The sequence below is a fragment of the Ambystoma mexicanum genome, chromosome 8 (genome assembly GCF_040938575.1).
Source record: "Ambystoma mexicanum isolate Mex_15411 chromosome 8, UKY_AmexF1_1, whole genome shotgun sequence".
Classification (NCBI taxonomy): domain Eukaryota; kingdom Metazoa; phylum Chordata; class Amphibia; order Caudata; family Ambystomatidae; genus Ambystoma; species Ambystoma mexicanum.
In genome coordinates, this window is record NC_090929.1 from 1,685,748,658 (window position 1) to 1,685,776,126 (window position 27,469).

The 27,469-nt window shown below is 44.8% G+C and overlaps 1 protein-coding gene across 1 annotated transcript in view; it reads left to right on the forward strand.

Annotated features, from left to right (window-relative positions):
• LOC138473323 (deleted in malignant brain tumors 1 protein-like) overlaps positions 1–27,469 on the forward strand; it is a 911,582-nt gene that overhangs the window by 342,656 nt on the left and 541,457 nt on the right. The window contains exons 8-13 of the mRNA XM_069611989.1: positions 5,632–5,661; positions 10,807–10,830; positions 10,911–10,946; positions 15,794–16,108; positions 23,995–24,018; positions 24,099–24,134. Coding sequence (XP_069468090.1) covers positions 5,632–5,661; positions 10,807–10,830; positions 10,911–10,946; positions 15,794–16,108; positions 23,995–24,018; positions 24,099–24,134 — 465 coding nt within the window. The remainder of the gene's footprint in view (positions 1–5,631; positions 5,662–10,806; positions 10,831–10,910; positions 10,947–15,793; positions 16,109–23,994; positions 24,019–24,098; positions 24,135–27,469) is intronic.

Below are 27,469 nucleotides of genomic sequence, written 5' to 3' on the forward strand. Positions count from 1 at the left end.
AAAGGAAATCACGAAATTATTTTAAAAATAACCCATCTTTAATAATTAGTTTAAATCTAAACAAAAAAAAAACAATTGTGGTCAGGACCAGAATGGTTTAGAGCAGGCGAGTAGGACCAAGGAAGTAGGATATTTTGGAGTTTCTGGGGTTCCCACTGGTGTTATAGCTGTGCCTTTATGGCTGGAAATATTTAAGTGCAAAATAAGCGGTACTCACGTCAACTGAGAGATGAAAAGGGGGGTCTGCTTTTACTATTTAGTAAATGACAAACCAAGAACACATTTTAAAACAATAAAAGGTAATAAGGTGCGTATAGCTTCCTTTTTTGGAAAAAAAGAAAAAAACTAATATATTTTGTTGTTTTAAAATTATTGAATTGAAAACTATCATGTCATTTGCAATTTGATACTCTCAGTTACCATTCTGGGTTATTATTGACTGGCTATTATTTGATAGAAGCAGGCCAGGGTCACCTCTGGCACACACTGCCTTTAGCTCTCCAGCATGTTTTATTTGATGAGGTCCTGGGAGCAAGGAGCATCTACTCATGGATGCGCCATCTGATGGGCGTGGGGGTGGATTCACACTGAAGGTCTACACATTGCATAGCTATTCTCTGAAACATTAGACGAGATGGCCGTGTAGGACAGAAGATGGCTCACAGGTTGGAGCGCTGAAGATGGAACCATCGCTGAAGCTGGTGCCAATGGTTGGTGTTGAGTCTCCAAGAGAATAGATGGTATGGCCTTGCAGGACACATGATTGGCTAATAGGTTCTCGGCCATGAAGTGGGGAAATTGCTGGAAGTGGGGACGATGATCAGTGTGGAGCCTCAGATATAATAGGTAGCGTGGCCATGGTGGACACAAGGTTTGCTCAGAGGTTAAAGCGCTAAAGGTGGAGCAATCCTTACAAGTGACGGCACCGGATTGCCTTGAGTGTCAGATCAAGTCATTAATGGCGGGAGCATCTCTCAGATAGATGTCTAGGGCAGGTTCTGAGGTTTCTGTGGAGATGTCGCTGCACAGGGCCTGCAGCTTCTCAGCGGTTGCATCCCTGAGGACGAGGTCATTGGACTGCACTGATTGTTGGGAAGTCCTCATCCATCTCCTCGGAATCTGGGTGTCACCCTATTTTCAGCTTCCTCTGGAGGGAGAGCAGTCCAAGTGCTGAGTCCTCAACTAATGGGGGCAATTATGCACCGGCAAGCCTCGATTTGCTCTTCAGGATGTTGACCTGGAAAGTAAAGGTTTTGCCAGAATCGAAGATGTTCTCCAGTCCAGACTTGCACTGTTTTATTTGTGGTTATCATGGTTGGGGTTCTCCAAAACTGGCCTCTGTGCACAACTGGTAGGGCTCAGAGGTTACTGTGGAGTGAGTGGGTGGGGAGCACTACAGCACACTCCATGGCTATTTATGAGCTATTTCTTGCTTTCAGGATTCTAGTACTGGTTCCAGCACCAGGAATCTTGGGAATTATGGGTCTTTTCCTGTAAAATGCTGATTGCAGAACTCTCCACCATGTGTGGAATCTTCACGAAAGATCCCACACACAGACCATCTCTGTCCACGTGCAAGGTCCCGGAGCACACTCAGAGCCAATCAGGATCAGTTTCCATTCTCTTATCTCTAACAGAGAAACTAGTGAGACAACATTTGCTGCACCTGCTTTGCCCACTGTAAAATCACGGTAAAGAACAGAAACAAGAGAGAGAAAAGGCAGCTTGAAGACAGAAAACACAGAGGGAGCGCTACAAGGCACTGAAAGGTTCCTCTCTTTTCTGCTCTGTGAGAAAGGGTCTGTGACCACTTTCTGAAGCTGTCTAAGCTTTTTCCTTTGTTACTCTTTGAGTTTTTGATTTCACTCGACCCCTTTCAAAGGCATGTTGCTTTAGGTAGCATTGTTTTACTGTAAAGATAAGATCTTTTAACTGTTCATCTCTTTGGTCAGGTTGCCCTCCTGTTTGGCCGGTTTTGTTAGATGGGCCTCCTTTGGGGGAGAGAAAGTTGGCGAGGTGCTACTATGCTGTCAGCACTGGCTCTACTCTTCATTCCCACTCCTTTAAGGAGAGTCCTTTCTCTCAGAAGGAGCCACATTAGGAGACTCTGAGAAAAGAAGGGAAGCCGGCCTAGAATGCCGGGCTCTGAGTCTACGGTAGTCATCCACTCGGAGGTGGCTGTCTTCAGTTAAGGAGCAGGAGTGTACCTTCACTACTATCATGGCACCTTCCGTGACATGCTCTGACACCCCTGACGTCCCTGGAACATTAGTGGCACCTTTTTCTTTCACAATGCCCTCATTCAACATTGAGTGATCTTGCGACCTCCAGATTCCCTCATGTCAAGAGAGCCTTCGACGCCGAGATGTCTCGATGTGGAGCGGCTGTAGAGATTGTTCACCGTCATTTGACTCTGAGAGGATTTTGGTGCTGAGGGGGGCTTGGTGCTGGAGGTGCCTTGACGCTGAGGATGCCTCAAAGCTGAGGTAGTTTAAAGCTTAAAGGGCCGGGACACAGAGAGAAGGCTTGATGAAGATAAGACGTTCGTGCTAGAGGGAAACTCAGCACAAGGAGAGCCCTCTTTGCTGATTAAAGAGATCAGCAGCGAGATCTCCATGTCTTCTTCAGCGATCTTCCATGACAGTCATTGTTGCTGGTTCTCTCTCTGAGGGCTAATGGTTCAATTAAAGCATTTCTGAGTCAGTCCTCAGTGATGGAGCTTGAATGAACTGGATCAACAAGTGATCAAGAGAGAATCTATTCTGATTCCAGTTTATAAAATTCACCACCTGGGCTCAATTATCGAAGCCGGGGAAGGAAATGCCTATCCTTCATAAGAAGGGTGAATCCATGGAGAGGAAGTCTGAAATTGAACGAAACTTGGAGAGGGGCATCTCTTTTGAGTTAATTGATATCATACATTCTTTTTGCCACTTGTGTGAGGCTACAGATGATGCCTTTTCAAGGATTTCTTGAAGATCAGTGGGAAATGCCACAACACAGAAGGCCCTGCAGTCTTTCTCCTGGTGGATGAAGATACAGAGCTGAAATTGGGGGTCTCATTTTTGCTTTTCCCTAGCAGGGGAAGTCCTTGTGTTGCACACATCTCCTACTGGATGGAAAGCCCACATTGACCAACTACCTCCTCCCAGGGGTTCTGATCATTGTCAGAATGTTTGTGTCACATCACCTTTCTGAAACTTCGGCCAGTCAAGCTGGCTCTCAATGTTTCCATCCCTGGTATTCAGAACAAGTTGGCAATAGTACAAACAGATGGCACAACAGCTCTGTGCTATATCTACAAGCAAGGAAGAATGAGGTTGAGGGTTCTCTTGTGGTAGACTCAGCTTTTGTGGCGTTGGGCCATCCCAAGGAGAACTTGCATAAGAGCAGTGCACCTGCAAAAAAAACCTCTAAATAGAGCACTGGTGAAAGAACAGGAATGGATGCTCAACGATGAGGCGCTAAACAGCACCCTGGAATAATGCGGGTATCCAGGGGTAGACAAGATGCCCAGACATAACGTCCAGGTTTCAGGAGCACATATCTCTGGCTAATGCCTTGTTTAACACCGTGGTCAGGGACATCTCTAGAGAGACTCTCGCTGAGGCCGCTGATCACACAGACCGTCGTGAAGTTCCATCAATCGGTGGCCGCTATTACCCTCATAGCGCCCTTGTGCCCAACGCAGCGGTGGTACGCAGCTCTGCTACAGATTCTCCTGCCTACCCATTGCCTCGGTCACACTTTAGATTGGGTCTCCACTATTAATGTCATTAGTAAGGATTTCCAGGTGTGTTCCTGTCCTTGGTCAGACCATGCCAGGATGACTTTCCTAAGAAACTGAAATGCAGGAGAGCAAAATGTAATTTGGCAAGAAGCGCAAAGCTGCTTACGCGGGACCAAATTGAACCCGTGTTACGGCCTTCCATTACTTTTTCTCCTACTGATTCTGCAGTAGTGATGTCGCAGTTACTTGTCTCCAATCTGGACAACATCACCAATTCCATAGCGCCTCTTAAATATAGAAAAAATAGGGAAGGGATAAAAAACAAAACCTGCTTCTCTCCAGAGTTGCCCCTTTCTTTGCCCTTCTGGATCAGGAGGGGGTGGAGTTGGCCAACTATGCATATGACACACAGTAAGTCATCCCCATGGCTGGTACTCACTCCCAGGATGAAGCTGAACTGAACCGTGTCCATACCTCCATGGAGAACTGGATGATATGGAGCAACTTGGCATTGAACAGGGATAAGACCGAGTTGTTGATTTTTGGCACTCAGTCTACGCTGGCCAAGCTTGATCCTTCCTATGATAACCTTCAACTTGGAGAGGTCAAGATAACTCTCAAAAAGAAAGTTAAAACCTTGGGTGTGGTCTTTGACCAACAGCTCAATGTGAAAGCCCATGTAGGAAGTCTTGTATTAGCAGCATCCTACTACATCAAGCTTTTGGCACATCTTAGACCTTTTTTTCCACAGGCCAAAGCTGAGACTATTGCTAGAGCAATTGTCGGGTCTAGAATTGACTGCTGCTGTTGCCTCCTGGCAGGGCTCAGCAAAACTGATGTTAACAGACTACAGGTGGTGTAAAACGGTGCAGTCAGCGTGGTCGTGGGACCATCCCGTTGTGACCCTATATCGGCAGCCAGACGAGCACTGCATTGGCTCTGTGTGGAAGCACGCATACTTTTCCGCCTATTGGTCATTACCTTTAAATGTAGACAGGGCTTAATGCCCTCGTATCTGCAAGATCTCATCCCTGAAAAAGTGAATAGTAGATCTCTCAGATCTAGCAATCAGAATTATCTGATGCTTCCTAGATGTGGGACGAAGAAGGTGGAAAGGGGAGCTTTTCACATTGCAACCCCTAAAGCATGGATCAACCTACCTCCAGATCTCAGATCTCAGAAAACCATTGATCCTTTTAAGAAAAAAATTGAAAACATGGTAGTTTGCTTGATCTTCTCTGGCAGCTCGGGCTGAATACCTTTCCTGGTCAATTGTTTCTTGTTTAATGTTTTGTTGTCTGCGCCCTGATGCCCATGGGTCCATGGTTTGCGCATTATAAAGTAAAGTAAAGGTCATGGCAGGTCAATGGTGCATCTCCATCCTGGTCTGTATGAGAAATTAACTGAGGGCTCTCACTGTAGTGCGATGTGCGGCTCCATCTGAATTCTTTTCGCAAAAGGTCAGTGGCCGGCGTGAATTCTGGTATAGTCTCTGGATATTTGTTCTAACTTTTGAGATAGATTTGCAGCAGGCAACGCAGGTACACAGACTGTCTCCTCTCCACTTTCCGTGTTAAAAAAAAAACAGATTTATTGCTTGTAATAAGTGGTTAACCATATATTGGCTACATTTAACATTTAACATTTAAATATTTGGACAAGGTGTAGCCATGACCAAGCACTTCCACAGAGGTAATATTTGTTAATGATTATAATTAAGAGAGAGCTACGACTACAGGTGAGTTATTTTCATGATGTACATCCTGTATGTTCCAGTCATTTTAAATGAATGTCTGTAAGTCTATGGATTCCAGCCACAGTGACCAACACTGAGCCTGGACCTCGCAATGTTTGTCCTTCTAATGCTCTTCTATCACTAATGCTCGTGTCTTCTTCTGTAGACGCAACATCCGGCTCACCACAGACTACAGGTATGTTTCCAGCATGTTCTAGTTTCCTCACAATGCCCCACTGGTCAGGCTTGGTGCCAGGACCCACAGTTTGCTCCAACTTGACTACCAGGGTGGATGGGCTTGATCTCAGAAGTTACATGTGTGTCTATCTGCACCCTGGCCCTGGATGTGACCCCCTAAAGGACCAACATGGGCTGGAGTCCGCTGTGCTCAAATGGAAGCTCAGCTGGGAATACTTTCTCTCGAATTAATCAAAATGAAATCCTGTATCATATCGCATATTTTAAATTTACCCATCGTCCCAGTCAGGCAGGGACTTAAGGCAGCTCAGGCGATGCAATATACAGTCATTAAGAGAATGGGCCCATTTCTTCTGATACAGCAGTTCCCCTGCAGAGAGTAGAGTTTATTTAAACAATAGGCCCTGAGCAGGGGGGCATTACCATTTCAGGTAATGCCCCAGGCCCATAGTTACAGGCCCGAGCAAAGGGGCCTATTGCTATTAGTACCCCGGCCTGTAAGACCGGGGTACTAAGAGCATTTATTTTCTGTTCCGAAAAGCTCTGGTGTTTCGAACAGAAAAAAAAACAAAGTTAAAAAAATGGCCGCTGTGGAAAGGAAAACAAAGTCTGTTTTCCCTTTCCATGGCGGCCATTGAAAATGAATGTAAAAATGAATGTAAAAAAGATAAACAAACAAAATGGCGGCTATTCAAAAAGTAGGGAAAAAAGTAAACAAATAAAATGGCTGCTATGGAAAGGATGGAAGGGTCTCTATCATTCAGGGGTTACCTCACATTTGGGTGATATTCCCTCCTACCAAGTGAGGATATCATACATGTATACAATTCAAAAGAAGGAAAAACAAACCACTCTCAACAAAGCGTTCTAGATGTGTCCTCCAGATATAGTTTCAAAAAGCAACCATTATGAACAAATATAGGTTCCATCTAATGAACATGAATCACAACCAACGTAATCTAAAATTTAAATTTTTATTCATTTTCTGCTTTTAAACACACCTCATATAAACATTTAAAAAAACATTGATAAATCACTAGAATTTCCGTATCATAAAATAATTCCACCTCACAAATTTAAAGTCACAAATCACTTAATTTTCAAAACATCAGTGGCAACTCAATTCATTTTATTCCCCAATTCCCCACCATGTTACAATAGCCTGATTTATATTAGTTTCTGTCCTCAATGTTACAAATCACTGGACATTCTTCAGGGGCAGAAAATTCATCTTGTGCTTCTAGTGGATCTTTTCTCATACCAGATTTTTATATCTAAAGACACATAAAAGAACACACATTACCACATGGGCATCCCCGGTCAATGAGTAGACCTAGCCAATCCCTAATCACCCCTAGGGTGGACAGATATACAATCTTTAATATACCTGTACCATTGGCTTCTGACTCTATAGCAAAGCCAAATCTTGCTCTTCACCTTTCTAATAGACAGGGAACTCACTCAGAGTATCAGGTACCCAAAACCAATACACACAGCACCTTAATCAATGACCATATTGAACAGCAATAATGTCCTCTAAAAAAGCCCCATCCCCAGGGGGATACCATAAATTCAAATGCAACTCACCCTGGGGTCAAGGACTTCATCGTCTTCATAAGTCACTTCAATAATTGAGAAATTATTCCATCGGCAGTTAATCTAGGTTATTAAGTGATTTGTGACTTTAAATTTGTGAGGTGGAATTATTTTATGATACGGAAATTCTAGTGATTTATAAATGTTTTTTTAAAATGTTTATGTGAGGCGTGTTTAAATGCAGAAAATGAATAAAAATTTAAACTTTAGGTTACGTTGGTTGTGATTCATGTTCACTAGATCCAACCTATATTTGTTCATAATGGTTGCTTCTTGAAAATATATCTGGAGGACACATCTAGGACGCTTTGTTGAGAGTGGTTTGTTTTTCCTTCCTTTGTATTGTACACAAGTATGATATCCTCACTTGGTAGGAGGGAATATCACCCAAATGTGAGGTAACCCCTGAATGATGTAGTCCCTTCTTCCTTTCCATGATGGCCTGTCACGGATCGGGAGCGGAGGTGCTGGGGACAGAAGTGTTCCCTGCGCATCCGATCCCGAAATGGAAAAAAAAGAAGGTAAGTGGGTTTGGGAGGGCAGAGATGGGATTCTTTGGAATGGGGGGCAAGGGGGAGGGAACAACCCTTAACTCGATCCCCGGCGGGGGAAGATGGCAGCCTACATCCGTGGGGTGTCTCGGAGAGGGATTACCCAGTTCCGAGCCTCCTCATTGGCGGAGTGGCTGACACCCCCATTCCCCCCGCCGAGGACAGAAATGAAGGAACGTTGTGGGGGAGAGGGATTCCCAGTCAGGTAATGCCACGGCATGGGCAATGAGATTGCATGTTACAATCTCATTGTCCCTCGCTGAGTACTAATCCTTTATAGACTCCCCCCTGCCAAGAGTAACGTTCATTCTGGTACAGAGTCTCACTTGCAAAGAGAGAGTTTATTCTGATACAGTCTCCCTGCAAAGAGTTTTTATGACATCTCCCCTGCATTCTGATAAAGTTTCTCCCGCAAAGAGAGAGTTTATTCTTTCATAGCATCTACCCTGGAAAGAGTAGAGTTTGTTTTATAGAATCTCTCCTGCAAAGAGTAGAGTTCATTCTTTATAGAAGCTCCCCTACAAAGAGTAGAGTTCATTCTGATACATATTCCCCTGCAAAGAGACAGTTTATTCTTTTATAAAATCTCCCCTGCAAAGAGTAGAGTTTATTATTTTATGAAATCTCTCCTGCGAAGAGTAGATTGCATTCTAAAACTGTCTCCCCGGCAGGGAGTTTATTCTTTTATAGACTCTCCCCTGCAAAGAGTAGATATCATTCAGATACAGAGTCTCCACTGCAAAGAGAGAGTTTATTATTTAATAACAGTTCCCGTACAAAGAGTAGAGTTTATTATTCCATGAAATCTCCCCTGCAAAGAGTAGAGTTAATTCAGATACAGAGTCTCCACTGCAAAGAGAGGGTTTATTATTTTATAACGTCTCCCCTGCAACGAGTAAAGTTTATTATTTTTTTAAATCTCCCCTGCAAAGAGTAGAGTTCATTCAGATCCAGAGTCTCCACTGCAAAGAGAGAATTTATTATTTTGTAATATCGTCCCTGTGAAGAGTAGAGTTTATTATTTTATTAAATATCCTCTGCGAAGAGTAGAGTTCATTCAGATAGAGTCTCCACTGCAAAGAGAGAGTTTATTATTTTATGGACCCTCCCTTGCAAAGAGTAGAGTACATTCTGATACTGACTCTCCCCTGCAACGAGTAGAGTTCATTCAGATACAGATTCTCTACTACAAAGAGAGTTTATTATTTTATAGACTCTCTGTTGTAAAGAGTAGAGTACATTCTGATACTGAGTCTCCCCCTGCAAAGAGTGGAGTTCATTCAGATACAGAGTCTTCACTGCAAAGAGAGTTTATTATTTTATAGACTATCCCTTGCAAAGAGTACAGTTCATTCTGATACTGAGTACCCCCTGCAAAGAGAGTGTATTCTTTTATTGCATCTCCTCTGCAAAGAGTAGAGTGTATTCAGATACAGAGTCTCCACTGCAAAAAGAGAGTTTATTATTGTATAACTACGCCCCTGCAAAGAGTACTCCCCTTCAAAGAGTAGAGTTAATTCAGATACAGATTCTCCACTGCAAAGAGAGAGTTTATTATTTCATAACATCTCCCCTGCAAAGAGTAGAGTTTATTTTATGAATTCTCCCCTGCAAAGAGTAGACTTCATTCAGATACAGAGTCTCCACTGCAAAGAGAGAGTTTATTATTTTATAGACTCTCCCTTGCAAAGTGTAGAGTACATTCTGATACTGAGTCTTCCGCTGCAAAGAGTAGAGTTTATTCTTATACAAAGTTTCCCCATTGTAGTGGGGGCTTGTTGGCTTGTTCTTGTTCAGTCCCGTTTCTGATACAGAGTCTCCTTGTCAATGGAGAGGGTCTATACTTTTTTTCAAAGCGATGTATTTGATTTTCATGAGAATGTACACTTGCTTACTGAGTTTCCACTTTACATCAACAGTCTAAAAGAGCAAGACAAAAAAACCCTAATAACTCTGTGTGGGAAATGCAACTAGCAGGCAAGTGTTGGGGGGCGAGGGCCAGGCGAGTGTTAGAGCGTCACTCATGGACCCTTCACCGTGGTTAATGTTCGACTCAGCCTGACCAACTGCAAAGCATTCCTCGACCTCCCTGATCTGCATCCTTGAGAGCAACCCCTCTACGGTACTGAGTGACCGCATTCCCTCCTACATGGCGCTTGCTTGCTGTTTGGGCCCACACAATCCTCGGTGCTCAAACTGAGCTTGATCAGCTCACATCTACGCTCAACACCGGGACTGCCTATGTCAGCCTAACAAGAACTGAATCCTGGTACTTTTGATTCTGAACTGCCCCCTCAGTCCACTTGGACCCTAGAGGTTGGTTAGGTCACGATCGCTCCTGTTTTCATCCAAGATATCCTTTTTGTGGCTAGTAATTTATCTAACACCCCTGGTACTACACTCAGTGCGACTTCCCTCAGTCTGTTATAACTTCTCTGTTCTTCCTTTGGGATGGGTTTTTGTACAGTATTTCTGTTTGTTCTGTTGCAGATGGTGTGTTTGATTAAAGTATACATATATTTATAGAACCTTGATTGGACATTTGCTTTATTTTGGACTGCAATACTTTGTTGTTTGGTTCACTACTGGGTCACCTTCGCACCCCTCTTATATAGCCTTCCCTCGGCCCTTGTTACCACAAAAGCTCAAGGAGGTGTATATCTTTACGGTCCCTATGTGAGGTCTCAGTGTGTCATTTTACCCCTACTCATCCTTGTACTCCTGTGAGGCAGAATCCAATTTGTCACAGGCTCTGATAGTGGGGGCTGTTGGCATGGAGCTGTCCTGCTACTTGAGTTCCTACTGCTCAGCGCAGTTCAAGGGTTGATTTTGCTTGTGTTGGTTCAGGTGTTCCTTTAGGTTCAAAGATCATAGAAATTCAGTCTTTCTGGGGTATTTGTTGTAACCACCAGGATACTTGAAACTTGCTGAATGTTGAAACGTCCCCCATCCTGCACCCCTTCTGTGTTAATTGTTATTTTTCCCTCTTCTTGCAGCTGCAAGACCACCATCAACTCCAGGTAATTCTCAGGTCATTTACTCCTGGGTCGGCCACCAAGTCATTTCTGGGGACTGACAGTGTGTCCTCTTTCTTTTCCAGCTCAGACTCGCATCCCTACGAACACATCTGCTGAAGGTAGGACGTTTTTCCATTGAAGTCAGTGGGCCTCATTCTAAGTGTGCCGGTCGGCTCACCGGCACCCTTATTTCCGGACCGGCAAACTAAAGTGTCTGCCAGCAGTGAACACTGTGGCCGACAGGTCAGACCCTGCCGGGCGCTGGGTCCACGGTAGGCAGACTGTTCGCGGAAGCGCCGGCACCGTTAGCCATCGTGCCGGTGCTTCATAGTCCCCACTCCCATAGAGCCCTAAGGGGCTTACATTTTACCGGTGCCTGACTTTCGGGCTGCCGGACTTGTAATAGCATGGTGGCACCAGGAAGTCAGGCGCCAGTAAAATATAGAGTCTGGCGGCAATCCGCCGGTAGCAGCGGCAGGGTTACCGCCGGACTCGTAATGAAGACCAGTGTTTATTTTATGGAACCACTACTGTTCGATGATCCATTGCGACACCCAGCAAGCATGCTCGATGTGGCTTATTTATCATTTTGGCCATCAGTAGCCTCCTGTGACACTGAACATAATGATAATATTGTCAATCAAGTAAGTAGAATCCCTAATAAGGAAAACCATAATTGGCAAAATCTGGCAGAATATTTTTACATGGAAAGTAACAGGGAACCCTTTGTTTGACTCCCTGAAGAGAGGAGCTGTGTTTATGTGTCTGCATAGTGTAGAGTCATGTCAAAGCTACTTATAAGAGAGCAATAAAGATACTGTATTCATCCTGATCACCATTCCTCACCAAATCCATCCACACCCAGAACTGCCAAAATCTTTCATGATCCTAGTGTTTGCAAAACGTTGTCACCTGCCGAGGGATTGCCTCCTATGTCTATCCTTGCCACACTGCCCCGGCTCACGCTTCATCTTCTGTGTGATGCATATTCGCTGCGGGGTCATCCAACACCCTCTTTTTATCCCTGGGATATGTTATGTTGAGTTATACCGTGCATCGCTACCACCCAGGGGCAGTCTCCAGGTGCTCACGTGGCTCTGCAAGAAAGAGGACGAGGTTGGTTAGTGTGGATGGAGGGATAGGATTGGCCCAGAATCAGGAGAAACTTTTTGGATAGTCACCCAAGACAAGTAGTAATTTCCCATCAGCCCTGCACGGTCTCCAGCTATTCACGGATTCAGCATATAGCCTCACTGTGGTGAGATAACAGCGGTGAATGAGCTTGAATTAAAGCTTGTTGTAGTGTACACATAGAGAGGGACTTGATGACCTGGCCTATGTTGCCATCCAGTCATTGCTGGTCAGCTGATTACCTAAGCCCCCAGGCCATTTCTCCTGACAAGGAGGTCCTGTATGTAGTCCTGAGTCCAGAGACACAACCATATAAAGATCTGAGATTAAGCTGCTTCTTGAAAAGATAACCTTGAAAAGATTTCTGAAGTTCAGTAAGCTGTCTGGTTGAGTCTGCCATCGAACCTCAGGTTGGGGAACCCCTTGTCTTGTCTGGAGACATTCCACTCTGGCAGTGGGCCCGCAGGAGTGGAAGCACATCAATTGTCATCAAATTGATCTCCATGAAACTAGGAAAGGGCAAGCTTCTGCCCTTTGAACATGTTGCCCTTTATGGATCACAAAAGGGGCGTGTTGCCCCGGCTGCCGAAGTTGTTAATGTTCATCCCCCAAATACCTCATACATTTCTTAATCAATTTTCACCAAATCAATTATTTTAGTTTTCTTTTTCCCTGCAGCGTTTAAAAAGATAGCGCACATCCCAAAATAGGGAAGTTAACTTTCAAACCTGATACCTTTGTAAAGAGACCTAATTCTATACTTAAAGCACTAAAGTAATTTGCTGAGAGACGTCAACTAATTCACCATCAGCAAACATTATGAACTTAAATACCACAATGCTAAAATGGATCCACTGCTTTCTCGTGTTGCCCCTGACCTGTGTAGCAGAATAAGCCATAACTAGAAGTAAAAGGAAATGGAAGAGCAGTCACCATTGTCTAGTTCCCCAATCCTGTCGTTTAATTTGGTGCCGGACCAAATATTTGGGCGTGACGTTCCTAATGAATATTTCATGAAAACCCAGAGCTTGCCCAGTCTTCTTGAAGAAGGCCCAGTCCACCCTGTCGAATGCTTTTTCTGCATGAGTATGATGAAGGGGCCAAGTGAGAGGTGTTTATTTTATCCAGAAGGTGGGATGTTTTATAAATATTGTCGAGTGGCTATCAGCTTATGACAAAGCCTGCTTGGACAGACTGGATCATATTGAGGCTAGGGTGGTCTCCAAACTGGATTTGAAAAACTTTGTAAAAAGCTTGACCTCAAGATTCAGAAGAACCAAGGGCCTATACACCCCACTGAATTCTGGGCCTTTACCTAGTCTACGGATGAGGCTGGGTGTAACTACTGTTGTAGAGTCAGACTGTTGAATGTTAGGAAGACTTAGGGCCTCATTACGAGGCTGGCAGTAGTAATATAGGCACGGCTGCTGCCGGTATTTTTTTTTTCCAGCGCCCACAAATGGCCAATTGCCGGGTCATTACGACCTTGCCGGACCCGGTATTTGCCCATTCCTGGGCGCTGGAAATAAATCTTCCCCATTCCCATTGAGTCCATAGGGCTCAATGGGAATGGGGACGTTGGATCCACGGGCACCGTTTATAACGGTGCCGGTGCATCTGACGTGCTGTGCTCGCAGGTGCCTTTCATTCCGCCAGGTCAGACTTGGCGGAATGAAAGGCACCCACAAGCACAACTCGGAGTTTGCCGGTCTGGATACAATGGTACCGGCAAGCTTACCGGTACCGTTGTATCTGAACCGGCAAGCTTGTAATGAGGCATTGTGTTTTTACTTCTCTATAGCAAAACTGATTAGTGTTTTTGATATACAAGTGTTCATTGCAGAACATGAGTGGGACTAGAATCTCAGTTACTGTCCTACTGCCATTCACCCTAATTCTGTGCTGGTACTCAAACATGGGGGTGGTGCATTTCCATTTATCCTTATTCTGTAATGGCCCCCAAAAAAGGCGAGGTCCCTTCCATTCTTCCTAATTCTGTGCTAGTCCTCGAACATGGGGAGGCCAATTGAAATCACCCTAATTCTGAGCTGGTCCTCAAACATGAAGAGACCATTTCCATTCACCACAATTCTGTACTGGCCCCCATATATGGCGAGGTCCTTTCCATTCAGCCTAATTCTACGCTGGTCCTCAAACACGGAGGTGGTGCATTTCCATTCATCCTTCTTCTGTACTGGCCCCCAAACATGGAGAGACCATTTCCATTCACCCCAATTTTGTACTGGCCCCCAAACAATGCGAGGTCCTTTCTATTCACCGTAATTCTGTGCTGGTCCTCAAACATGGGGAGGCCAATTGAAATCACCCTAATTCTGAGCTGGTCCTCAAACATGGGGAGGCACATTCTAATCACCCTAATTCTGCGCTGAACCTCAAATGTGTGGAGGCCATTTCCATTCACCCTGATTTCCTGCTGGTCCTCTATCATGGGGAGACCATTTGCATTCACCCAAATTCGGTGCTGAACCCAAAAATGGCAAAGCCAATTCCATTCACCCTAATTTCTTGCTTGCCCTGAAACATGGCAAGGCCAATTCCATGCACTTTAATGCTGTGCTGGGCCTGAAACATGGGGAGGTCAATTCCATTCACCCTGATTCTGTTATTTTCCTCAAACATGGAGAGGCCAATTCCATACACCCTAATTCTGTGCTTGTGCGCAAACTTGGAGAGGCCAATAACATTCACCCTTACTTTGTGCTGGTCCTCAAACTTGGGAGACCGATGCCATTCACCCTCATTCTGTGCTTGTCCGCAAACTTGTAGATGCCAATTCCATTCACCCTAATTCATTGCTGGCCCCCAAACATGGCAAGGCCAATTCCATTCACTCTAATTTTGTGCTTGTGCGCAAACTTGGAGAGGCCAATTCCAGTCACCCTAATTCTGTTCTTTTCCTCAAACATGGGGAGGCCAATTCCATTCACCCTAATTCTGTGCTGGTCCTCAAAAATGTCGGCCAATTCCATTCAGCCTAATTCTGTGCTGATCTTCAAACTTGTGAGGCCAATTCCATTCACCTTAATTCTGTGCTGGCCCTCATATAGGCAGAGGCCAATAACATTCACCCTAATTCTGTGCTGGTCCTCAAACTTGGGAGACCAATTCCATTCACCCTATTCTGTACTGTTCCTCAAACATGGGAAGGCCATTTCCATTCACCCTAATTCTGTGCTGGTCCTCAAACATCGGGAGGCAAATTCCATTCACGCTAATTCTGTGCTGGGCCCTCAAATATAAAGAGGCCAATTTCAATCAGTCTAATTCTGTGTTGCAGTCACATATGGGGAGACCAATGCATTGGCAGTGTTTGGTTACCTTGAGATCAATATGCTACGATGTACCCGATTAGAAGGAGTAATTAAATGATATTCTTGATGCTGTGATAATGCTTGCCACTGTTCATAGCGGTTATGCTACTTCTGTCATGTTTGTTGCATTTATGTGTCATTTCTTGTTTCACATTACTAAGGCTAGCCGGCAGGAGATGAGAAGAATTCTCATGGTCTGAACTTTTAAGTGTGTTTCATGGATGAGAAGTGATGTTACAATTCTTCTGCGATACGATATGGAGTCTTAAGGTGGTTGGCTGTCATTACATGGCCCGTCATTTCCAATGCCGTAGTGTCTTCTAGAATGTTCTGATGCAGTTTTATAATATTGAATCTTGCTCTCGGGCATCTTCCTCGCTGGAGGAAGAACCTTTATATTCTTAGCATGTGGAGGGCTTCCATTAGACTGGTCTTTATGCCTCTCTAAGGGTGTTGAATGCTCTCTTAGTGTCCCAATTCTTTTCCCTGGTCTTCTATTTCAGGTAATTACTCCATCCGTCTCCAGAATGGTTCCAGCAGGTGTGCGGGCCGTGTCGAAATCTGGTATGATTCCTCCTGGGGGACTGTGTGCGATGATGGCTGGGACCTGAACGATGCTCAAGTCGTGTGCAGACAGCTCGGCTGCGGGTCGGCTCTTTCTGCTCTGAGCATGGCCTACTTCGGTCAAGGCAATGGAAGCATTCTCCTGGACGATGTCGCATGCAGCGGCTTGGAGTCCCGCCTGTGGGATTGCCCTCATTCTGGATGGAAGAGGCACAACTGTGTGCACCAGGAGGACGCCAGCGTCATCTGCTCAAGTGAGTGCTCTTTCCCCTGCATGCAAAACCGGTGCTAGTTAAAATGACTCTGTTCCAGATCATTCTTACAATGACAGCCCTAGGTCATCCCCTTTCCATTTCACACCAGCAAACGACGTTTAAACCAATATTCGCTTGTGAATGAGTGAACATAGTCAGTGAACTTATCTTGGGTTCAGTGTTCCTATCAAAAAGGCTCTAAGAGGATTGAATTGGATTTTAAGGTCATTGGGATTACTCAGTGATTGATCAGAAGAGATGTCATGTTTTTAGAGAGTATGTGCATGACAAGCTAGAGAGGTGAGTGTGATGATAAAGACGACGGCCGTTGCCCGTCCTTCCCAAGTTGAAGGGGAGTTGATAGGTTACATACACACCAGTGTGTTGGAAATTGAGGCCATTTGAGATTCTGATCATCCTTGGTATTGTGCAAAAGTTGCATAGATCAGTGGGACACAGGAAAAAATAACTTTTCCATAAAAGAGGAAACCTGATAATGAACACATCAAAATGGCATTTTCTGAAAATAAGTAGTGTAAAAATGAAGAAAGGAAATCACGCAATTATTTTAAAAATAACCCATCATTAATTATTAGTTTAAATCTAATAAAAAAAAAACAATTGTGGTCAGGACCAGAATGTTTTAGAGCAGGTGTGGAGGACCAAGGAAGTAGGATATTTTGGAGTTTCTGGGGTTCCCACTGGTGTTAGAGCTGTTCCTTTATAGCTGGAAATATTCAAGTGCAAAATAAGTGGTAATCAGGTCAACTGAGAGATAAAAAGGGGGTTTGCTTTTATTATTAGGTAAATGACAAACCAAGAACACATTTTAAAACAATAAAAGGTAATAAGGTGCGTATAGCTTCCTTTTTTGGAAAAAAAGAAAAAAACTAATATATTTTGTTGTTTTAGAATTATTGAATTGAAAACTATAATGTCATTTTCAATTTGATAATCTCAGTTACCATTCTGGGTTATTATTGACTGGCTATTATTTGATAGAAGCAGGCCAGGGCCACCTCTGGCACACACTGCCTTTAGCTCTCCAGCATGTTTTATTTGATGAGGTCCTGGGGGCAAGAAGGATCTATTCATCGATGCACCATCTGATGGGCGTGGGGGTGGATTCACACTGAAGGTCTACACATTGCATAGCTATTCTCTGAAACATTAGACGAGATGGCCGTGTAGGACAGAAGATGGCTCACAGGTTGGAGCGCTGAAGATGGAACCATCGCTGAAGCTGGTGCCAATGGTTGGTGTTGAGTCTCCAAGAGAATAGATGGTATGGCCTTGCAGGACACATGATTGGCTAAGAGGTTGCAGGCCATGAAGTGGGGAAATTGCTGGAAGTGGGGTCTATGATCAGTGTTGAGTCTCAGATAGAATAGGTAGCCTGCCCGTGGTGGACACAAGGTTTGCTCAGAGGTTAAAGCGCTGAAGGTGGAGCCATAGCTAGAAGTGGCGGCACCGGTTTGTCTTGAGTGTCAGATCAAGTCATTAATGGCGGGAGCATCTCTCAGATAGATGTCTAGGGCAGGTTCTGAGGTTTCCGTGGAGATGTCGCTGCACAGGGCCTGCAGCTTCTCAGCGGTTGCTTCCCTGAGAACGAGGTCATTGGACCGCACTGATTGTTGGGTAGTCCTCATCCATCTCCTCAGAATCTGTGTGTCACCCTATTTTCAGGTTCCTCTGGAGGGAGAGCAGTCCAAGCGCTGAGTCCTCAACTAATGGGGGCAATTATGCAGCGGCAAGCCTTGATTTGCTCTTCAGGATATTGACCTGGAAAGTAAAGGTTTTGCCAGAAGCGAAGATGTTCTCCAGTCCAAACTTGCACTGTTTTATATGTGTTATCATGGTTGGGGTTCTCCAAAACTGGCCTCTGTGCACAACTGGTAGGGCTCAGAGGTTACTGTGGAGTGAGTGGGTGGGGAGTACTACAGCACACTCCATGGGTATTCATGAGCTATTTCTGGCTTTCAGGCTACTAGCAAGTACTGGTTCCAGCACCAGGAATCTTGGGAATGATGGGTCTTTGCCTGTAAAATGGCAACAGTTGCTCATGTTGACCCTTGGAAAGCATTTCCTCTCAAGTCTCAAAATGTGAAGTTCCACTGCCCCCTGCTGGCAACATGTGCAGCTTTCAGCCTCGTCTATGTGTGAACATGTTGAACTACTTACATACAAGAGTAAAACATTTCAAATAAATAGTGTGATCGTGGACATGTAGAATGTTGCTACAGTACTTGAAAAATGTTAACAAATCGAAAGTAAACATCTTAATTTAAAAATCATTGTATAATAATGTAAATGCCCTTAAAAAAACACATCCCCCATGCACCCACACGCTTCCTTTTCTAACACCTATTAAACCCCCTTTCAGGGGATTATAAAAGCATGGGCTCTGTTGTAAACAGAAAGCTATTTTCCAGAAGCCTTTTCTAATTTGATAAGAAACCTGCACCACTGAAAAGGGTATTTTCAGTATCCTGCTTTCACTTGGTCTTTGCTGATTGCAGAACTCTCCACCATGGGTGGGATCTCCACCACGAAAGATCCCACACACAGACCATCTCTGTCCACGTGCGCGGTCCCGGAGCCAACTCAGAGCCAATCAGGATCCGTTTCCATTCTCTTATTTCTATCAGAGAAACCAGTGAGAAGACATTTGCTGCACCTGCTTTGCCAGCTGTAAAATCACGGTAAAGAGCAGAAAAAAGAGAGAGAGAAAAGGCAGCTTAAAGACAGAAAAACACAGAGGGAGCGCTCGCTACAAGGCACTGAAAAGAAAGGCAGGCCTCGGTTCCTCTTTTTCTGCTCTGTGAGAAAGGTTCTGTGACCACTTTTTGAAGCTTTCTAAACTTTTTCCTCTGTTACTCTTTGTTTTTGATTTCACTCAACCCCTTTCAGAGGCATGTTGCCTTAGGTAGCATTTTTTACTGTAAAGGTAAGATCTTTTAACTGTTCTTCTGTTTGGTCAGGTTGCCCTCCTGTTTGGCTGGTTTTGTTGGATGGGCCTCCTTTGGGGGAGAGAATGTTGGTGAGGCACTACTATGCTGTCAGCACTGGCTCTACTCTTCATTCCCACTCCTTTAAGGAGAGTTCTTTCTCTCAGAACGAGACACATTAGGAGACTCTGGGAAAAGAAGGGAAGCCGGCCTAGAATGCCGGGCTCTGAGTCTACGGTAGTCATCCACTCGGAGGTGGCTGTCTTCAGTTAAGGAGCAGGAGTGTACCTTCACTACTATCATGGCACCTTCCGTGACATGCTCTGACACCCCTGACGTCCCTGGAACATTAGTGGCACCTTTTTCTTTCACAATGCCCTCATTCAACATTGAGTGATCTTGCGACCTCCAGATTCCCTCATGTCAAGAGAGCCTTCGACGCCGAGATGTCTCGATGTGGAGCGGCTGTAGAGATTGTTCACCGTCATTTGACTCTGAGAGGATTTTGGTGCTGAGGGGGGCTTGGTGCTGGAGGTGCCTTGACGCTGAGGATGCCTCAAAGCTGAGGTAGTTTAAAGCTTAAAGGGCCGGGACACCGAGAGAAGACTTGATGAAGATAAGACGTTCATGCTAGAGGAAAACTCAGCCCAAGGAGAGTTCTCTTTGCCAATAAAGACTCCAGCAGCGAGACCTCCTTGTCTACTTCAGAGATCTCCCATGACAGCCATTGTTGCTGGTTCTCTCTCTGAGGGATAATGTCCTCAGTGATGGAGCTTGAATGAACTGGATCAACAAGTGATCAAGAGAGAATTTAATCTAATGCCAGTTTATACAATTCACCACATGGGCTCATTTATGGAAGCCGGGGAAGGAAATGCATATCCTTCATAAGAAGGGCTTGAATCCATGGAGAGGAAGTCTGAAATGGAATGCAACTTGGAGAGGGGCCTCTCTTTTGAGTTAATTAATATAATTTATTGATTTTTAACACTTGTGTGAGGCTACAGATGATGCCCCGTTACATGTGCGTCTATCTGCACCCTGCCTGTGGATGAGACCCCCTAAAGGACCAACACGGGCTGGAGTCGGCTGGGCTTTAAGGCTGGCTTTGCCCAGTCGAATGTGTCCCAATTTTGAGGTAGACCCCGCCGCTCATTCTCCTCGCAAAGTAACAAAGTTTCCAACAAGAGATTTTATTCTGAAATAAGGTCTCACTGTGAGAATTTCTATTCAAATGGAAGCTCAGCTGGGAATACTTTCTCTCGAATGAATCAAAATGAAATCCTGCATCATGTTGCATATTTTAAATCTACCCATCGTCCCAGTCAGGCAGAGTCTTAAGGCAGCTCAGACGATGCAATAGACAGTCATTAAGAGAATGGGCCCATTTCTTCTGATACAGAGTTACAGCAGTTCCCCTGCAGAGAGTAGAGTTTATTTAAGCAATAGGCCCTGAGCAGGGGGGCATTACCATTTCAGGTAATGCCCCAGGGCCCATAGTTACAGGCCCAAGCGAAGGAGCCTACTGCTATTAGTACACCGGCCTGTAAGACCGGGGTACTAAGAGCATTTATTTTCTGTTCCGAAAAGCTCTGGTGTTTTGGAACAGAAAAAAACAAAGTTAAATAAATGGACGCTGTGGAAAGGAAAACGAAGTCTGTTTTCCCTTTCCATGGCGGCCATTGAAAGTGAATGTAAAAATGAATGTAAAAAAAGTAAACAAACAAAATGGCTGCTATTCAAAAAGTAGGGAAAAAAGCAAACAAATAAAATGGCTGCTATGGAAAGGATAGAAGGGACTACTTGTAGTCCCTTCTTCCTTTCCATGACTGCCTGTCACGTATTGGGAGAGGAGGTGCTGGGGACAGAAGTGCTCCCTGAGCGTCCGATCCTGAAATTGACAAAAAAGAAGGTAAGTGGGGTTGGGAGGGCAGGGATGGGATTCTTTGGAATGGGGGGCCAGGGGGAGGGAACAACACTTAACTCGATCTCCAGCGGGGGAAGATGGCAGCCTACAGCCGTGGGGTCCCAGAGCGGGATTACCCAGTTCTGAGCCTCCTCATTGGCTGAGTGGCTGACACCCCCACCCCTCCACCGAGGACAGAAATGAAGGAACGTTGTGGGGGAGAGGGATTTCCAGTCGGGTAATGCCACGGCATGGGCAAAAGATTGCATGTTACAATCTCATTGTCCCACGTGGAGTACTAATCCTTTATAGACTCTCCCCTGCCAAGAGTAAAGTTCATTCTGGTACAGAGTCTCCCTTGCAAAGAGAGAGTTTATTCTGATACAGTCTCCCCTGCAAAGAGAGAGTTTTTTTTATGATATCTCCCCCGCAAACATTAGAGTTTATTCTTGTATAGAATCTCCCCTGCAAAGAGTAGAGGAAATTCTGATAAAGTTTCACCTGCAAAAAGAGAGTTTATTCTTTTATAGCATCTCCCCTGCAAAGAGTAGAGTTTATTGTTTTATAGAATCTCCCCTGCAAAGAGTAGAGTTCATTCTTTATAGAAGCTCCCATACAAAGAGTAGAGTTCATTCTGATACAGATTCCCCTGCAAAGAGACATTTCATTCTTTTATAAAATCTACCCTGCAAAGAGTATATTGCATTCTAATACTGTCTCCCCGGCAGGGAGTTTATTCTTTTATAGACTCTCCCCTGCAAAACGTAGATATCATTCAGATACAAAATCTCCACTGCAAAGAGAGAGTTTATTATTTAATAACAGTTCCTGTACAAAGAGTAGAGTTTATTATTTCATGGAATCTCCCCTGCAAAGAGTAGAGTTAATTCAGATACAGAGTCTCCACTGCAAGGAGAGAGTTTTCTATTTTATAGACTCTCCCTTGCAAAGAGTAGAGTTCATTCTGATACTGAGTCTCCCCTTGCAAAGAGTAGAGTTCATGTAGATACAGTCTCCATTGCAAAGAGAGAGTTTATTATTTTCTAACGTCTCCCCTGCAAAGAGTAGAGTTTATTAGTTTATTAAACATCCCCTGCAAAGAGTAGAGTTCATTTAGATCCAGAGTCTCCACTGCAAAGAGAGAGTTTATTATTTTGTAACTTCGTCCCTGCAAAGAGTAGAGTTTATTATTTTATGAAATCTCCCTGGCAAAGAGTAGAGTACATTCTGATAGAGTCTCCCCCTGCAAAGAGAGTTTATTATTTTATAGACTCTCTGTTGCAAAGAGTAGAGTACATTCTGATACTGAGTCTCCCCCTACAAAGAGTGGAGTTCATTCAGATACAGAGTCTTCACTGCAAAGAGAGATTATTATTTTATAGAATTTCCCTTGCAAAGAGTAGAGTTCATTCTGATGCTGAGTCTTCCCCTGCAAAGAGTGGCGTTCATTCAGATACAGATTCTCCACTGCAAAGAGAGTTTATTATTTTATAGACTCTCTGTTGCAAAGAGTAGAGTACATTCTGATACTGAGTACCCCCTGCAAAGAGAGTGTATTATTTTATTGCATCTCCTCTCCGAAGAGTAGAGTGTATCCAGATATAGAGTCTCCACTGCAAAGAGAGTTTATTATTGTATAACATCTCCCCTGCAAAGAGTAGGGTTTATTTTATGAAATCTCCCCTGCAAAGAGTAGAGTTTATTCAGATACAGAGTCTCCACTGCAAAGAGAGAGTTTATTATTTTACAGACTCTCCCTTGCAAAGAGTAGAGTTTATTCTTATACAAAGTTTCCCCATTAAAGTGGGGGCTTGTTGGCTTGTTCTTGTTCAGTGCCGTTTCTGATACAGAGTGTCCTTGTCAATGGAGAGGGTCTATACTTTTTTTCAAAGCGATGTATTTGATTTTCATGAGAATGTACACCTGCTGACTGGGTTTCCACATTCCATCAACAGTCGAAAAGAGCAAGACAAAACACCCTAAAATCTCTGTGAGGGAAATGCAACTAGCAGGCAAGTGGTGGGGGGCGAGGGCTGGGCGAGTGCTATAGCGTCACTCATGGACCCCTCCCGGTGGTTAATGTTCGACTTGGCCTGACCAACTGCAAAGCATTCCTGGGAACTCCCTGATCTGCATCCTTGAGAGCAACCCCTCTACCGCACTGAGTGACCGCATTCCCTCCTACATGGCGCTTGCTTGCTGTTTGGGCCCACACAATCCTCGGTGCTCAAACTGAGCTTGATCAGCTCACATCTACGCTCAACACCGGGACTGACTATGTCAGCCTAACAAGAACTGAATCCTGGTACTTTTGATTCTGAACTGCCCCCTCAGTCCACTTGGACCCTAGAGGTTGGTTAGGTCACGATCGCTCCTGTTTTCATCCAAGATATCCTTTTTGTGGCTAGTAATTTATCTAACACCCCTGGTACTACACTCAGTGTGACTTCCCTCAGTCTGTTATAACTTCTGTGTTCTTCCTTTGGGATGGGTTTTTGTACAGTATTTCTATTTGTTCTATTGCAGATGGTGTGTTTGATTAAAGTATACATATATTTATAGTACCTTGATTGGACATTTGCTTTATTTTGGACTGCAATACTTTGTTGTTTGGTTCACTACTGGGTCACCTTCGCACCCCTCTTATATAGCCTTCCCTCGGCCCTTGTTACCACAAAAGCTCAAGGAGGTATATATCTTTACGGTCCCTATGTGAGGTCTCAGTGTGTCATTTTACCCCTACTCATCCTTGTACTCCTGTGAGGCAGAATCCAATTTGTCACAGGCTCTGATAGTGGGGGCTGTTGGCATGGAGCTGTCCTGCTACTTGAGTTCCTACTGCTCAGCGCAGTTCAAGGGTTGATTTTGCTTGTGTTGGTTCAGGTGTTCCTTTAGGTTCAAAGATCATAGAAATTCAGTCTTTCTGGGGTATTTGTTGTAACCACCAGGGTACTTGAAACTTGCTGAATGTTGAAACATCCCCCATCCTGCACCCCTTCTGTGTTAATTGTTATGTTTCCCTCTTCTTGCAGCTGCAAGACCACCATCAACTCCAGGTAATTCTCAGGTCATTTACTCCTGGGTCGGCCACCAAGTCATTTCTGGGGACTGACAGTGTGTCCTCTTTCTTTTCCAGCTCAGACTCGCATCCCTACAAACACATCAACTGAAGGTAGGACCTTTTTCCATTGAAGTCAGTGGGCCTCATTCTAAGTGTGCCGGTCGGCTCACCGGCACCCTTATTTCCGGACCGGCAAACTAAAGTGTCTGCCAGCAGTGGCCACTGTGCCGACAGGTCAGACCCTGCCGGGCGCTGGGGCCACGGTAGGCATACTGTTCACGGAAGCACCGGCACCGTTAGCCATTCTGCCGGTGCTTCATAGTCCCCACTCCCATAGAGTCCTAAGGGACTTACATTTTACCAGTGCCTGACTTTCGGGCCACCGGACTTGTAATAGCCTGGTGGCACCAGGAAGTCAGGCGCCAGAAAAATATTACGAGTCTGGCGGCAATGCTCCTGTAGCAGTGGCAGGGTTACCGCCGGACTCGTAATGAAGACCAGTGTTTATTTTATGTAACCGCTACTGTCCAATGATCCATTGCGACACCCAGCAAGCATTCTGGATGTGGCTTATTTATCATTTTGGCCATCAGTAGCCTCCTGTGAAACTGAACATAATGATAATATTGTCAATCAAGTAAGTAGAATCCCTAATAAGGAAAACTATATTTGGCAAAATCTGGCAGAATATTTTTACATGGAAAGTAACAGGGAACCCTTTGTTTGACCCCCTGAATAGAGGAGCTGTGTTTATGTGTCTGCATAGTGTAGAGTCATGTCAAAGCTACTTATAAGAGAGCAATAAAGATACTGTATTCATCCTGATCCCCGTTCCTCACCAAATCCATCCACACCCAGAACAGCCAAAATCTTTCATGATCTTAGTGTTTGCAAAATGTTGTCACCCACCGAGGGATTGCCTCCTATGTCTATCCTTGCCACACTGCCCCGGATCACGCTTCATCTTCTGTGTGGTGCATACTGGCCGCGGGGTCATCCAACACCCTCTTTTTATCCCTGGGATATGCTATGTTGACTTATACCGTTCACCGCTACCACCCAGGGGCAGTCTCCAGGTGCTCACGTGGCTCTGCAAGAAAGAGGACAAGGTTGGTTAGTGGGGATAGAGGGATAGGATTGCCCCAGAATCTGGAGAAACTGTCTGGATAGTCACCCAAGACAAGTGTTAATTTCCTATCAGCCCTGCATGTTCTCCAGCTTTTCACGGATTCAGCATGTAGCCTCACTGTGGTGAGATACCAGCGGAGAATGAGCTTGAATTAAAGCTTGTTGTAGTGTACACATAGAGAGGGACTTGATGCCCTGGCCTACATTGCCACCCAATCATTGCTGGTCAGCTGATTACCTAAGCCCCCAGGCCATTTCTCCTGACAAGGAGGTCCTGTATGTGGTCCTGAGTCCAGAGACACAACCATATAAAGATCTGAGATTAAGCTGCTTCTTGAAAATATAACCTTGAAAAGATTTCTGAAGTTCAGTAAGCTGTCTGGTTGTGTCCCGCCATCGAACCTCAGGTTGGGGAACTCCTTGTCTTGTCTGGAGACATTCCACTCTGGCAGTGGGCCCGTAGGAGTGGAAGCACATCAATTGTGATCAAATTGATCCCCATGAAACTAGAAAAGGGCAAGCTTCTGCCCTTTGAACATGTTGCCCTTTATGAAACACAAAAGGGGCGCGTTGCCCCGGCTGCCGAAGTTGTTAATGTTCATCCCCCAAATACCTCATACATTTCTTAATCAATTTTCACCAGACCAATTATTTTAGTTTTCTTTTTCTCTTTAGCCTTTAAAAAGATAGTGCACATCCCAAAATAGGGAAGTTAACTTTCAAACCTGATACCTTTGTAAAGAGACCTAATTCTATACTTAAAGCACTAAAGTGATTTGCTGAGAGACGTCAACTAATTCATCATCAGCAAACATTATGAACTTAAATACCACAATGCTAAAATGGATCCACTGCTTTCTTGTGTTGCCCCTGACCTGTCTAGCAGAATAAGCCATAACTAGAAGTAAAAGGAAATGGAAGAGCAGTTCCCCAATCCTGTCGTTTATTTTGGTGCCGGACCAAATAGTTGGACGTGACGTTCCTATTGAAGATCCCATGAAAACTCAGAGCTTGCCCGGTCTTCTTGAAGAAGGCCCAGTCCACCCTGTCGAATGCTATTTCTGCATGAGTACGATGAAGGGGCCAAGTGAGAGGTGTTGATTTTATCCAGAAGGTGGGATGTTTTATAAATATTGTCGAGTGGCTATCAGCTATGACAAAGCCTGCTTGGACAGACTGGATCATATTGAGGCTGGGGTGGTCTCCAAACTGGATTTGAAAATCTTTGTAAAAAGCTTGACCTCAAGATTCAGAAGAACCAAGGGCCTATACACCCCACCGAATTCTGGGCCTTTACATAGTCTACAGATGAGGCTGGGAGTAACTACCGTTGTAGAGTCAGACCGTTGAATGTTAGGAAGACTTAGGGCCTCATTACGAGGCTGGCAGTAGTAATATAGGCAAGGCGGCTGCCGGTATTTTTTTTTCTCCAGCGCCACAAATGGCCAATTGCTGGGTCACGACCTTGCCTGACCCGGTATTTGCCCATTCCTGGGCGCTGGAAATAAATCTTTCCCATTCCCATTGAGTCCATAGGGCTCAATGGGAATGGGGAGGTCGGATGCACCGGCACCGTTATTAATGCTCTGCTCGCGGGTGCCTTTTATACCGCCAGGTCAGACTTGGCGGAATGAAAGGCACCCACAAGCACAACTCGGAGTTTGCCGGTCCAGGCACAACGGTACCGGCAAGCTTACCGGTACCGTTGTATCTGGACCGGCAAGCTCGTAATGAGGCATTGTGTTTTGACTTCTCTATAGCAAAACTGATAAATGTTTTTGATATACAAGTGTTCAATGCAGACCATGAGTGGGACTAGAATCTCAGTTACTGTCCTACTGCCATTCACCCTAATTCTGTGCTGGTACTCAAACATGGGGGTGGTGCATTTCCATTCATCCTTATTCTGTAATGGCCCCCAAAAAAGGCGAGGTCCTTTTCATTCTCCCTCATTCTGTGCTGGTCCTCGAACATGTGGAGGCCAATTGAAATCACCCTAATTCTAAGTTGGACCTCAAACATGGAGAGACCATTTCCATTCACCCCAATTCTGTACTGGCCCCCAAATATGGCGAGGTCCTTTCCATTCAGCCTAATTCTGCACTGGTCCTCAAACATGTGGGTGGTGCATTTCCATTCATCCTTCTTCTGTACTGGCCCCCAAACATGGAGAGACCATTTCCATTCACCCCAATTTTGTACTGGCCCCCAATCAATGCGAGATCCTTTCTATTCACCGCAATTCTGTGCTGGTCCTGGAACATGGGGAGGCCAATTGAAATCACCCTAATTCTGAGCTGGTCCTCAAACATGGGGAG